The 14,922-nt window shown below is 49.0% G+C and overlaps 2 protein-coding genes across 5 annotated transcripts in view; one reads left to right on the top strand and one right to left on the bottom strand.

Annotated features, from left to right (window-relative positions):
* The window catches only part of NR5A1 (nuclear receptor subfamily 5 group A member 1), a 50,892-nt gene extending 46,061 nt beyond the window's left edge, over positions 1-4,831 (top strand). Inside the window, exon 6 of the mRNA XM_032767578.1 lies at positions 4,584-4,831. Within this exon, the coding sequence (XP_032623469.1) occupies positions 4,584-4,831 (248 nt within the window). The remainder of the gene's footprint in view (positions 1-4,583) is intronic.
* Positions 4,832-11,149: 6,318 nt separating this feature from the next.
* The window catches only part of ADGRD2 (adhesion G protein-coupled receptor D2), a 76,990-nt gene continuing 73,217 nt past the window's right edge, over positions 11,150-14,922 (bottom strand). For all 4 annotated transcript variants that reach the window (XM_032767718.2, XM_075060593.1, XM_075060594.1 and 1 more), the window contains one exon: positions 11,150-12,261. In XM_032767718.2, coding sequence (XP_032623609.1) covers positions 12,254-12,261 — 8 coding nt within the window. In that variant the 3' untranslated portion in view covers positions 11,150-12,253. The remainder of the gene's footprint in view (positions 12,262-14,922) is intronic.

Below are 14,922 nucleotides of genomic sequence, written 5' to 3'. Positions count from 1 at the left end.
AACTAGCTATTGTTGAGCCAACTCAGAGTATAGATTTGACATTTATCAATATAACTTCTTTTTTAAAAAATGACACTCACAATAACCTTATGCAGATAAAGAGATTTAATAACAACATGCTCTAATATAACAGAGACAGGTGTGTCAAGAACAAATGTGCCACAGGAGGGAAAAGGGAATTCTGATCTGATAAAGTGTGTGTTATACAGAATCTCAGATACTTTCTGACTATGTGACAGTACAAAGCAACAGTGAGATGGGAAGGGCCTATTAGATCATCACCTTGTCCAGCCCTCTGCCAGTTCAGGATTGTTCCCTATGGTATATTCTTATGGGCTTTATTCATCTGACTTGAGCAATGGGGCTTCCGCCACTTCCCTTGTAAGACTACTCCACAGCTTGATAGGCCTCCATGACAGATAAATACTGAAAAAGCTTGCAACTCCTTTCAGTTTAGGCCCCAGTTCAACAAAGCACTTAAACACCTGCTTACCTTGAAGCCTAATGGCACTTAAGCACATGCTTGGCGACGTTGATGAACTGGGGCCAAATTTCAGTTATATGCTGATTCCGATTTCCCTTTCCAGACCACGTAGAGGTATTTATTAAAATTAAAACATTCTGGAAGGGCAGTGGGCACTGTAGCCATTGGTTTGCTAAGCCTGATTCTCCATCACTTCCAGTGATGGTATCCAATGACTGAATTCATTCGCCAAAAGCCTTGGGGTGCTTATCCTACTGGCCTGCTGATCTGTATATATTTAACTTTTCCAAGTACTCTATGACCTGCCTCTTATCAACCCGTCTCCATTGTCTATTCCAGACTTTATTTTATTTTGCTTGTTGGAGACAGATTCCAGGAAGAAGTTCAGTAGCTCATCCATCTCAGAACCACATACTTGTTGATTGTGTTTCTCTCCCCACATACCAAGAAACTTCCTTTGCCATCACTGCTTCTCGTCTGAATAATATATTTTTAGAAGTCTTTAATCCATTTGGGTAGAACATTAACTCATTCTACTTTTCTGCGGCTCTAAAGCCAAATTCAGTCTTGGTGTAAAACCCTACTGCAGTCAACAGAATTTTCTTAGAATATCAGGGTTGGAAGGGACCTCAGGAGATCATCTAGTCCAACCCCCTGCTGGAATTTGTACCCTAATCTTTTCCCAGTAAATCACTGTGTATTCTTGCTCAGTCCTTTCCCTGGGCAATTTCCATTACAGATTCCTTTGTATTACAGACGTTTGAGGCAGTCTCTCGTGAAAGGATTTTCAGGGAACTGCTGAGTCTTATTAGACTAAGATCTAATAGTGTCTATAACGGGTAGAAGGAAACCTCTGGACCTGAACAATCCGAACTGCCATGCTCCAAATCTGGACCCAATTCTGACTCTTCACAATATTCAGCTTCGAGAAGTTTGAGCTGCCGTCTCTCATCTGAACTTGAACCTAAAGGGGTTGGTTGCGGAGCCCCCTCTCATGCACACAGACGTAAAAGATTTGCTATCAGACATCATGGTAATTGTTGCTGCAGCTCCACCAAGTACAGGCAATCCTGTTAACTCCATTAGCCCAAATGTTTTCAGTGAGGATGTCTATAGCAGGCTCTCACGTAAGTGGCCTCTAAGGTAGAATCATTGTGTACTTCTGTAGTAGCCTAATAACATGGAGTATGTATAGTGCCATTTTACCAAAGCCTCTGTTAAATCCACACATCACCCAGATTTCAACGTGTTAGATTTTAAAAATGAAATTAAGTAGCCGAACAAAAATGGAAAACTCAAGTCTTTTGTATTTTCAAGTGCCAGACTAGCATCCTGCTACCCACTGGGAAGAGTTGTAGTAAAACCCCTTAAAGGCAGACCTGGACTGGCCAGAAAGACTAAGGCCATGTCTACACTACCACTTGTGTTGGCAAAACTTATGTCGCTCAGGGAGTGTGGGGAAAAAAAGTGGTGGTGTGCCCAGCGCTGTCAGTGAGAGAGCTTCTCCTGCCAGCATAGCTACCGCTGCTCGTAGAGGTGGTTTTATGACGTCGATGGGAGAGCTCTCTCCCATCGGCATAGAGCGGCTACACAAGCGATCTTACAGCAGCGCAGCTGCATTGGTACAGCCATGCCGTTGTAAGCTCGCTAGTGCAGACATGGCCTTGATGTAAGAGCGAGCGAACAAGAGAAATGAACTGCAAATATAGATTAGCTCAATGAAGCCAAACCCTCCCTTGGGATCTGACTAGAACACAATTAAGTGCTGACATTTGGATAACTCACTCTGATTTTTGTCAAATTGCCACTTAATATTGATTGGTGGCCAGGCTCTGGGTCTATCTCACCTGAAGGGTGGTACCTCCATCAGAACACATCCCACTGGAGCACTGGGCTCAGCACAGTCCTGGAGGGAGAGGTGACTCCTAGCAGTGAGCAGGACTGATCCTGCTTGGCTTATGAGGTGACAGTCCAAGATAGCATAGCTGCAGATCATGGAAGTGAGATGGGTCTCTATGGCTGCTGGGAAATGCCTGACTGAAGAGTGGCTTGATATGGAAAATAAGATTACCGTCAGGTTTGAGCCCCATTAGGGCTTTCTTTGCAGAGGGACAGACTAAAGCCAGGGTGTGTGTTTGTGTTTTCTTTGCTCACAAACAGAAGAAAATGCTTTTAAGTGATTTTTTATCATGATCTTTTATCAGGGCAGCATCCTGGTCTGATTGATTTAAACCCCATAGCAAGGTTTGTAGATTATAAGGATAATCTGCGGATGCTCATGTGGCTCAATGTGCTGGGAGCTGTGTCTCTCAGTAGCTAGGTGGTGGCTCTGCACCAGAGAGCTTTATGCCTTGCATTTCAGTAAGGCCAGTTCCAGGCAACAACAGTGTTACCGGAGAATTGTTTAGACACTTGCGAGGCATAAAGGCTCAGGGTTACTATGTTTGCTGAGCTCTGTTGCCGCATTGAAAACCCCAGGTTTATCAGGGAATTAAGCCAGTCTTTTCATAGCCATTCAGAAATGGATGAGCTCAAAGGCCTATAAGATTTTCTTTGACTGTGTGAGATGGAAGTGGCCACAGCAGCCATTAAAAATTCATCAACTCTAGAATCTGCAAACTTCCTGAACTGGCAGCTGTTTAGCTGCCTGGATTCTGGCTGTACCCCAATGGCTCTGCAGTATTCTTCATGGTGCCGCTTGTATGTGTGAGGGATGAAAAGGTCCATAAGGTCCTCTAGTTCATCTGTCTTTTGCTCCTCTTTTTTATAACAAGGGACAGATTTCCTGAGCAGGTTTTCCCCACCCCTTATACGGTATAAGAACAATTCCATTTTCTAAATATGCAACTTCTCTCTCTCCCACCCCCTTCCGTGGATCTCAGAACCGCCCTCCCCCGCCCCCCTCCTGACCCTCCCGTTAAGCTGAATGTTTTCACTTCCAGTTGCTCCTCTTTCCAGTGCTTTGCACTCGGCTGGATAGTCCTGCTATAACTTGCCCACTTTCATGGTTTGGTGCCCTCATCCCCTTGCTGCAGACGTTCATTTCTCTTAGGGGCTGATTGATTAGTTGTACACCAAAACCCACCCCAAGCTGGTCCTGTGTGGCCTTGCTAGTTCCGCTTCCCTCTCACAAACACCCTCTTTCCTCAAGATCCAAGCCGGTTCCTAATGCACTCTCACGAGTCAAGCAGAACAGGTGAAAAAGCATAACAAGTTTTTTTCACACTTTTTCTTAGAGAAAATTCTTTGATGAACATTTGCTGCCCAGCATTCTTCCCAAGTGTGTGGCCAACATGCTTCACCTTATTGGGCCTGTGGGATGGTCCACAAGAAACGCTCCCCAAAACTCCTTCCCCCCACCCCCACCCCGTGGTACCATCAGGATTTGATGGGAACTTGGCAATGGAGCAGGGCTTTATTTCCCACTTGCTAGGAGATCAGTGTTTGGAATTCTCTGTTTCAAAAGTGCTAGTAGATTCAATCATCTTCAAAGATTGTTTGGACAGCAATGGCCTCTCGGTAGAGTACTCGCACACGTAAGAACTGGCTCGCATGCTCAGCATTAAATTCATTGCTGAATGGGGCGGGGGTTGTCGGGATTTCCTCCCTCCCTGTGGCATACTGGATGGATTTATTCTTTAGCGCACCCAGCAGGGATCAGAGCAGAGTGTGTCTCACAGACAGTGCCCTACCATTGCAGTGGTGGTGATACAGGTGGAAGCAGAAGGGTGTAAGTGTGGCTGTTCTTTAGTCTTTCCTGTCTCCTCCCAGGATCCCGTTGCTCCTTAATGCTATGCTTTTCCATATGCAAAGAGCAGCCACCTTCTTCTAGACTTAATCACTTTCACTGGTGAGTCAGAAAAACAACAGCAATAGGAAAGTCCCCTCAGAAGACTTGCACAAGGTGTGAGCATCTCCACTGTAATGCATGCAGCCACTCTGGGAATGGAAGACCTGCTGTCTGGAGCAACAGTGCAGAGTTCTTAGAGACCAGTGTCTAGGTGCATTGTGGGTCCATAATGTGTGCTGATGGAAATGTGACACAGGGCTGCGATTTGTGCCATTTCATGAGACGCTGCCTTTTGTTTTCCTGTTGCAGATGTGAAATATTTGGAAAACCACAGCCTGGCGAAGGATGCTCAGGAGAAAGCCAATGCAGCTCTGCTGGAGTACACCGTCTGCCACTACCCTCACTCCGCGGACAAGTTTCGTCAGCTCCTGCTGCGGCTGGCTGAGATCCGCTCTCTCAGCATGCAGGCCGAGGAGTACCTCTACCACAAGCACCTGAGCGGGGAGGTGCCTTGCAACAACTTGCTCATTGAAATGCTGCATGCCAAGCGAACTTGAGTGTGGCTCGTCCCGACAAGAGACTCGTAATGGAGCTTCTCAGAGACGTTCCCTGCTGGGAGCATGCAGGAGAGGCAGAAGGAAGCTGGGGGGGGGGGCTGGCCTAGCAGCACTGCTGTCCATCGCCGCTTCGCCCGGTGATTATATTTAACCAGTACTATTGGAAAGTTTCAGATGATTTATTTTAATATACAGTAACTATGGGTTAACAGCGCTAAGACGCATATGTTCCATTCTAGGTGGACTGCCCTTCCGGGAACATAGCCTGTCCTACACCTGGCTTTCCCTTTCTACATAGCATTGATTTGGCTTAACACAAATTCCGGGGTTTGGAGGATTAAACCTTAGAAATGGCTTTTCTCTTATTTATGTTCATTTTGACTCATTTTTCTCAGCAGCTGTCTGCCCTAATCCTGCCCCCTCACCTTTGCCCACAGACATCTCAGGACCCCACTTGCAAAGGGTGGGAGAGAGAGGTAAAAAGGTACCTTGCTGGTTTTACCCCTCTGACAGGTCAAGGCTTCTCCAGATGATGCTCTGCGGTTGTCGCCACCTCCCTGGGGGTGAAACACTTTGTGGAGCTAGCAATGTGGCTGCAGGGATTGGCCAGGGAGACGGCCTTGTGGGATAGTTTGCAGAATGGAGACGCTAGAGACCCCTGGAATGGACATAGTACTGGGGGAAATGCAACCACCTACATGTTCCTGAATCCAGCCATTAGATCCAGGGAGGAGAAATGATCACATCACCATCCTGCCCTTGCTCTGTGTCCCAGGGGAGCCGGGGGGGTTGTGCCCCCCCAGAACCCAGGAAAGCCGTGAGAGTCCCCTTTTGGCTCAGGAGACAGTGCTTGAGATGGGATCACTGTGTCACCACAGCCAGAGTGTAGTTGCAGCAACAGGCCTGCTGACCAGCGCTGGGGGCTTAGCAGAGTGTTGGTCACATTCTGACTGGGGAATCTCTTTGTCCTCTCAGGTCAATATTACAGCACAGCCCCACAGTGTCCAAGTGCTGAGTCGTTCAGTCATTCATCCCTGCGTCTCCTAGCCTGTGTCCTGCAGCCCCTCTGGCCTGGAAGCTGCTGGCGGGCTGGCCAGCGAGTGTGCCCCTAGCACGGGGTTGTCCAGGCTGATGGACTCCTGCCGTTACATGACTTGGGAGGCTGTTACAGGAAGGAACTGGGAACTGGACAGTAGAGAGCCTTCCCCACGAGCTGCCCCCATCTGGGGACCCCACTCCCCGTGGGGTAAAGAGCAGGTGCAGACTCTGGCTGAGGGATGTGGGTGCAATGGAACGTACCATTCCTCTGTTTAAGCAGGGTGGAGAGCAGGGTTGTTGGGACAAATTCATCCCTGGTGTAACCACACCGGGCTGTCACTGAGCTGAACATGGCCGGTTCTGTGTGCAGGGGTGGGTGGCAAAGGCTCCTTTTCTGAATAAGCAGCTTCCTGACTGGCTAAAGTGCTGTTTATTCACGTTTTGTGTAACAGGGAGGGCCAGCACTCACCCCGCCCTCACCCCCAGGCCAGCACAGCAGTAATTACAAGCTCTGCCTCATCGAGTGTCCAGGGGGCTGCCTGCAGCGGGTGGGGAGCAGGGCACCAGGCAGGGCTTGTCATCCTGGAGTTTCAAACTGTGCTTTATGTCTGCAGTGCTCAGCCCTTAGCCGTAGGTAGGCCCCTGCAAGCTGACCTGCTGCGCCCAGGCATGCCAGTGACCATCCAGCACAGCGCCAGTCACACTGCGGAGTGGGGAGCAGAGGCTGGCCCTGACGCTGACATTTCAGCACGGAAGCTTGTGACTCCATCGAGCTCTGTCTCCATCTCTTGGCTCAGCCTCTGTCTCCAGGAAGGTTTTCTCTCACCTCCAGACCTGTCTCACTCTCTTTGGAAGGTTTCCAGCTGCAGCTTTCCTTGCTGTTCTGCATCACAACATTCCCCATTCAGCAGTCAGGTGGTTTCTCATCCTGGGGCCAGGCCCTCCTGTTTCTTAAGCCAGCTTTCCTAGCCAGCAGGACTGCAGTTAATGACTTGCTGAAAGATTCTGTATTTAACAGGAAGACGGGTGACCCCTGGCCCTCATCTCATAGCAGCTTGTTCTGCTAGCACCCCGGAATGTCCCCTTTCAGCCGTTCATTGCTGGTAGTGCTACGACTGGCCCAGCAGCCAAGTGTTTTTGAAATCTAGGGAACAAAGCAATTGGAGATGCAGTCCCCCAGTTGGAGAGTCAATCAAGAAGCACAGTCTCCTGAACCCACGTACTGGATTTCTCCATATAATGTCTGGTATGTGTGAGATGGCAGAATTAGCATGAATGAACAGGGCTGAGATGCATCACAGGAAATGGGGTAGGGGGCAAGATGTAACCATCAAAGGACTTATTTTCTCACCATATCTCACTGCGACATCTCACCAGCTGCTCTGTGGGTGCTCTCGGGAATGCTTCCCATGGGATGGATCTGGGGACCCTTTGGCAGTAGCCTAGCACCAAATACAGCCACTCATCTGAGCACTTAGCGGAGTCAGTCCCTTTTGACCATTTTCTCTGTTTGTTCTATTCTCTTCAAATTCTTTTATACTGTGCCCATCTGCACCATACTGTAGCCTTTCCACTGCGCCTCTCCTGGCTCACTCATGTTTTTATTTAGTGTCCCCTCCATTTCTGGACACTGAAGTCAAAGCTAAGCACGTGCCCCTGTTGGAGGATTATAGGACCAGGTGGCACAAAGAGCCGATCCAGGGGTTCTGCAGCTGGGTAATGAAATGACAACAGCACTTCTGCATGTCATGCTGTTCGAGCCATTGCAGGATGTCTAGCTTCCAGAGACAGGCTGAAAAGAAAGGGATTTCTTTCTGCTTTCTGGTTCTGCTGTGTGCGCATCTAATTAGAGGCCATAGTGCAAATGTTCCCCAGGTACGTGGCATGCCAGCCACGTGCATAAAGGCTGCCTTGGGGTTCCTGGGCTGGTGAGTAGGGTTTCTATTCGACGCCCCATTTGCCTGTTTCCTCTGGCTGGGAGTAATTAGACCCGTGCCATAACCTACAGCACAACGGTGAGATGGCTCAGTTCCACTGCTGGGTAAGACTCACCCTGGCCATCCAGCAGAGTGTTGCTTCAAGCCCCAGTGTGAGCTTCTGTCTGAAGGCAGCATGTTACCGTGTCAGTTAATAGAGCTTTCCGAGCCGGTGAAGTGAGACCTGCTGACGCTACCAACCAGCGAGCCTCTTTGACCTGGGGTGCAGCTCCCCCCACCCTTAGTTAGCAGTGCAAGGTAAAACCAGAAGGTGCTTTATTCTTGCTGCCACGTTGGTTTACTTCAGCTCAACTGTCCTTTTCTCTTCCCTGAGCACTGGCCCTTCCCCAGGCTCCAGCACAGACCAGGCTTAAATGACACTGCTGTGTGCTCCCTGGTCTGTAGGGCCCTGTGAACACAGGGCATATTACTGGCGCATAACGGCCCTTTGTAACAGGTAGGTTCCGATATATTTTCCAGTCCAGGTGCTTGTTTCTTGTTTAGAGTGGACTTTTGTACCCAGAGAAATGTGGCTTCTGAAGTTTGGCGCTTTGCAGGCCTTGCGCGCTGCTGCTGCTGCTGCTGCTGCGTACCTTCTTGGCAGACCTTTGTGACTATAAGCAGCTCATTTTCTGGAAGCTTATTAGATGCAGATGAGCATGTTTGTTTCTGCATTTCGACATGTTAATGCATTTTCCTTTCCATGTCTGTGGTTCAGTTTCACTTTGTACTTTGTGGATTTAAAGAGCTGGGGACTATGGTTTGGGCATTAAAAGATGTTTTATTTTCAGAAAATGAGCAGTGTCCTTAAGTGTCTCTCTCCCCTCCTTCACCCTCTCCATTCCATCTATGGCAGGAGATTGTTAGCAATGTTCTTGTCAGGATCAAACCACTGTAATAAATTTTGCAATTCACTTAAAAATACAGGTTCTGCGGGGGTTTTTTAATGTATTTCTAACTCCTGTTTGCTGGGTTGCTGTTGCTGACACATTTTGTTCCATTACTGCTTTCTGCAGCGGAGCAAAGAACTTTCCTGGGTTTCAACCCCATGCAAACTGAAGGGTAGATGACCACGTTAAACAGTGCTTAAACCTGATGATACTTGCCTGGAGTTCCTCTGCAGTGTAACTTAGCTGACATCCTGAGGAAGAATAAATTAGAGATGAGGGTTGAATTGGGTCCAACGAGCCACACAGGTCCCAGCTCTCAGTTTGCCTGAACCTTGGGGCTTCACTCAGCACTGGGATTATCCAGGTACCAGATGAATGAATTAGGTAATAATGCCTCTATGGGCCTGATTCAGGAATGCAACTAAGCATATGCTTAAAGCCCTGCTTTGCTGAGTGGGGGTGGGGCAAAGCCCATGCTTAACATGCCTTGCTGACTCAGGGCCTATGAAACACAGTGTAGTTGCCCCTCTGTACCATAGTCTGCTGGGAAGGAGGTGGCTATTAGCCAGAAAGGCCTGCGTCTTACACAAAGTTCTTGGTAATGCTCAGTGTAACCCCTGTGTAGGGCAAGTTTTTGGTTACTTTGCCAGGGTTCTGAAAAGTGGGCCCATGGCTCAGCTGGCCTTTGAGACGGGATATTCGGCCCGCTCCAGCACTGACTCTACAGCCTCATTACAGCTCCATTCAGTGCATGGCAATGTCTAGTAGTGATTAACTGTGTTACTGAGCAGAGACTAAATAGCTTCAGCAAACTGTTCAGCTGGGGGCTAGCGTAGCACATGAGCCAGCACATAACAGCCACTGCGGGGGGCTGGATGGGACCAAAGTATCATGTCTAGTTGGCTGTTGGACACGCAAAATGGGCCAGGTCCATAGGTGTCAGCCACAGCCTGGCGGCATCTTTTCCTTGGCAGTAAAGCTAGAGTGGGCTGAATGCCTGCCTAGCCTGTTGTTACCCCATGACATAGTAACATGCAGTAATGACTCTTGAAGACGTGACTCTTTATGAGGCTAAACAATGACAAACCACAAAGCCTGGTGTCTTTAAAATCAGCCTTTACTCAACCCTAATACTCAGCAAAACTGATACTGAGCGCACATGTGCTCTACTCCTAGCACACAGGAGCAGCAACCCTCTGCTGCAAAGCCCAGCGAGAGCAGGATAACACACCTCTGCCTCTGAGCAGTGCTACACTAGACAGCCGTTACGGTCCTTTAGGGCAGGAATGAGTATATTTCATCAATCTAGCATACAGGGAGATTAAAATTAGCTGGTTTAAAAATGAACCCCCCCCCCCCCAAACAAACAAAACAAAAACCCAACCCAGCTACAGTCTGTCTCAGAGTGCGTTTCCCAGGCACCCTGCGTCTAGCCCTTGTGGGGGGGGGGGAGGGTGATGGAAACACTACAGGTGCCTCGCAGTGCACCAGCCTTCTTTGCTGGGGGTGGTGGCGGGCAGCCAAACAGTCCTTTACAATGAAGCACTGTGGCTGGTCTGGCTCTGCATACCCCTTGCATGGCCCAGTCTGCAGTTCATGGTGTTGGCCGCTCATGGATGCCAGCCATGCAAAGAGACAAAGCACGTGCAGGTTTGGGTTGTTGTTTTTCCTCTACAAGCCCCTGGCTTTCCAGCAGTGCAGGAAAGGATCCTGCTGGTCTCCAACAGCCTACACATCTCTGAGGCCAGGCACAAGGGTGTCGTGGCAAACACATACACCTGCTCTCCACTAACTGGGCTGGGGGGACGCACTTAGGCCTTTGCCTCCCCCACACCTGGACGTTTTCTGCTCAGGCTGGTGGCAGGTGAGGTTTATCCGCTGAGGGGCTAAGCTCACTGTCATGTAGCAATGTTAGGAAGGGGAAGGACGAGGTTGGGGGAGGGCACCTAAAGCCCCCTGCGATTAGAGCAAAATAGGGACTGTCTCAGGGAGACACCCCCCCACACACAAGGCTTCAATGCTATTGTTTGTTTGGGCCACGCATCGGTGAGCTAAGTGACGCCAGCGAAGTGGCAGCCTTCTAGCAATGGGCTGGCCTAGCAAACCAACCTGGGGACCGTACAGCAAGTCAGGAACGCACTATTACCGTCCACCGACTGCAGTACAGCCTTTACTGCACTCCTGACTCACGAGCTGGCGAAACAGTGCTGAGCTGACGGGCTGGCGCGGCCCTGAGAGGTGTGGTCAATACAGTCCCTTCATAGCTGGTAAGGCCGGGGGCCCATGTTTGACCTTCTGCAAGGCACAGGCCAGAGACTCTCACGAAGCGATTCCTGCAGCAAGCCCAGAACGTCTGGTTGAGCAGCAGCATCACTAATAAAAAGCCGGCTAATGCAAGACTAATGTACAAGCACTGCAGTTAAGGGGGGGGGAAGTTTTATTGTGTGCACAGACCATGAGGGGGCTAGTGCATTGTGAGGGTTACTTTGTGTGCTGCCTTTTAAGGGGCCGTGCTCAGGCATGACATGAGTGAGTGGTAAGGGGAGCACATTACCTTTTCCTTCCCTTTGCCTCCAGCCCAGTGAGTGCATGAAGGACAGAACCATCATTAAAGGACTGGGTCTTGCCCAGGCTAGTGAGCCAGAAACAACACTATTCTAGCTAGACACACCTAGTTCTGGCCTGCTGTTACACCCACGACATGCCACCTCCCTCTAACCGTCTCATGTTGAGCCTTCAGCCTCTCCAGAGCCCTGCATGGTATTTTTATGGAATGAATCACTTAAGCTTTTGCCCCTGTATGGAAATCCTATGAGCTTTAGCTGTTTTATTAGGCAAGAGTTGGGGGGCTGGGAAAGCTGGCAGAGCCGCAGCTGGCTGGGAAGTGGGGCAGTAGCACAGCTAGGTTGGCGTAGTCTTGTTTCAGTGCAAGGGGCTGGACTTGGTGACTTCTCAAGGCCCTTCCAGTTCTCTGATTACTCAGTGGGCATGCACCAAGTGAGGCAAGGGGCTGCAATCCCACCTCTCCTTGGGGGACACAACCCAGCCGGCCGGGGACTGGAGAGTAGCTCTGCTCACTAGCCTCACCGGATCAACAGGGTTCCAATTACAGTTGGGAAAAACGCCTTTCTGGTGGGTGTTTTAGCTGAAGCTTTCCAAGTTTGTCCCTCCCAGTTTAATGGCAGACTAGCAGAGCAGCATGGTGCTACGTAAGGCCCAGAGAGGAGTGGCTGCCGCCCATGGCAGAAGAGCTAATGCCAGGTGCAAGGGAAGCAGGTCACGTATGAATGGTCACCGAGGAGCAGGTCAGGACTCCTCCTGCCTGGCAGGATATACCAGGCCTGCCTTGGTTTTAGCCGGACGTGCCAGAAGTAAAAAACACAAGTTCAACGGTGTGGGATGCTGTGGCTCTCCAGGAGGAACTCAAGATGGCCGCTGCGCCCAGCTTCCATGGACCTGCCTTCTGTTTGGAGAGCCTGAGGGGAGCGGGGGCTGGGAGTCACCTGGAAAAGCTCCTCTCAGAACCCTAAATCCGAGGAGAGAGTGCATTAGTCAGCGCGCAGAGAGCCTCTTCATCCCACCGCGGACATGCCTGGCTTGGCCTTTGCCAGAGATGGGGCTTGGGCTACTCACATACTTTGGCGGGGGGGCACCAGCTGCTGCAACAGCAGGGGCATTTAGCCTTTATCTGTGCACAAATGTGGCCCTGAAAACCCAAAGCTTCCAGATTATAGATCCAGGAGCCCTAAAAATCCAAAGCTTCCAGATTATGGATCTAGACTCACAATGCACGGCCAATTCCCCTGGCTTGGTCAGTTGCTACTGCCCCTGTCTCACCCCAACATCCCCCTCCTCCAGCCACTGCTGCCCCCCCTCACCTCCACCCCAGATAGACTCCCTGGCTAAGAGGAGGGGTTTCATAACAGCCTAGAGGTCACTAAAATTACAGTTTAGAGAAAACCAGTTGGGGGCTATTGTTAGTTCCTTTTTTGCATAACAACGAAGTTAAAAGGCAACAATTTTTAAATGAGCGAAAGGACTATTAAAAAAAAACAAACCCCACCACAGCAACTACCTCTTGGCAGTGAGTTCCACAGGTTATCAGAGAGGCCATGTTGTCATAGTATACTTCCTCAATCTGAACCTTAGAGTTCAAATATGAGGTACTAGCATAAATTCCTCTAAGCTTAATTACCAGCTTAGATCTGATATCGCTGCCACCAGACAGGAATTCCAGTGCCTGCCTCACTCTGGTCTCCCCAAAACCTTCCCTGGGGGACCCCAAGACTCAGATGCCCTGAGTCTCACAACAAAAGGAAATAACCCACTTCCCTTCTCCCTCTTTACCTCCTCCCAGGCTTCCCCTCCCTGGGTTACCCTGGAAGATTACTGTACTTAAACTCCTGGAAGGCCTCAATCCCCCTTGAGTCCCACTAGGCAAAAAAATCCAACGGGTCTTAAAAGAAAGCTTTATATTAAAAAGAAACGAAAAAGACATAAAAATGGTCTCTGTATCAAAGATGAACAACAATACAGGGTCAAATTGGCTTAAAAGAAAACATGAATAAACAGCCTTATTCAAAAAGAAATACAATTTAAAACATTCCAGCAACTACACACATGTAAATACAAAAAAACAATATAAGCCTATTGTTTTTCTACCTTTGTACTCACAACTTGGAAACAGAAGATTAGAAAGAGCCTGAAGGTAGAGAGATCCTCTGTCAGAGCCGAGAGCGCACAGAACAGAACAGAACAAAGAACACACACCCAAAAACTTCCCTCCCTGAGCTTTGAAAAATCTGGTTTCCTGATTGGTCCTCTGGTCAGGTGTTTGGTTACCCCTTTGCAGGTGAAATAGACATTAACCCTTAGCTATCTGTTTATGACACGTGTTCAGCAGGCTTTGCAGCAAGCGCCATACACAGTTATAGGAATGAGAACCACCATAATGACACGGGTGATGATGTCGCTTTGTGACGGCTATAAACCTGCCTGCCTTGGGCTACAAAGCAACCTCTGAATGACAGTGGGTGGGAAGACCTTTCTCCTGGCAAGCGAGTCCTTAGCTGGCCAGGATGGGCCTTCTTACACCCCAGTCTAAAGCAGCTGGTGCCAGGCACTGTGTGCAGCAGGTTACTGGGCTGGCTGAACCCTGCAGCAGTTCTGCTGGCTGTATTAGCCAGTATTTATTCCCACTGGTTGTTTTCCTGACCAGCTAGGAATCAGTCAGATGGCCAGTCAGCTTTTGATACCTCAGATTAATAGATTATGATTTTTTTAAGGCTATTTAATGATATTGTGATTTGTTAGCGCTGCTTAATATTGATCACAGAAGGAGTGGGTCATGGCGACAAGCAGACACTTGTTGCTATGCATGGCTTAGCAACATACACAATGTATTCAAAGGGAATAATGAAATTATCACGGGGAAACAATGAAGCCATCACTTGACGAGATGGAGGATGTGGAGCTCTTGTTTGCCAAGACAAGAAAGACACTACTTATTGTTTGCACAAATCTGTGAACTGCCTGGCCCACCCCTCCCTACGTAATGGGGTGTAATGAATCGCTGTGGACTATTCAGTTTAATGTGTAGCTTTGTACAGCTGGGCAGGAGCTCATTACTGGGAAAAATGTGTGGCCTCTCAGCATGAACTGTGTTCTTAGCAGGGGAATAGCCTGTTGTGAGGCATCTTGATATCAGGTGGAGGTGTGGGGGAAGGAGTGGGGCAGGCCATGAGAATGTCTAGTGGGACTGGAGCTTTGTAGCTGACAGCTGGGTCCCGCTCTAAATTAAGAGAATTTTAGCTCCTCACATGTTGCAATAATCTTGTTTTAAATATTTTTGTAAAAGTTGGCCATAATATTTCCATTTTAATGGTCTTAATCTTACCTGGTGCTATAGCTTTCTTAGAAACTGTATCTGCTGCTAATAATTTTATAGAGCTAGTTTAACTGATTTCCCTAGGCAGTTTGAGCAAAATAGGTGGCTACTAAAAGCTCATAGTTATGAGTGGCTTTGAATATGATGCCAATCTAATCACAAAGAAGCCAGAAATAGGCTTGAGGGGAAGGTTGTCTTAAAGTCCTGGCCCACTGCTTGGACACGCTGGGTACAGTCAGGGCCGGTGCAACCATTTAGGCGAACTAGGCGGTTGCCTAGGGCGCCAAGATTTGGGGGCTC

This window comes from Chelonoidis abingdonii, chromosome 24 (genome assembly GCF_003597395.2).
Source record: "Chelonoidis abingdonii isolate Lonesome George chromosome 24, CheloAbing_2.0, whole genome shotgun sequence".
Taxonomy (NCBI): Eukaryota; Metazoa; Chordata; order Testudines; family Testudinidae; genus Chelonoidis; species Chelonoidis abingdonii.
Note: the sequence above shows the minus strand (reverse complement) of the source record. Positions and strands in the feature narration are given on the sequence as shown.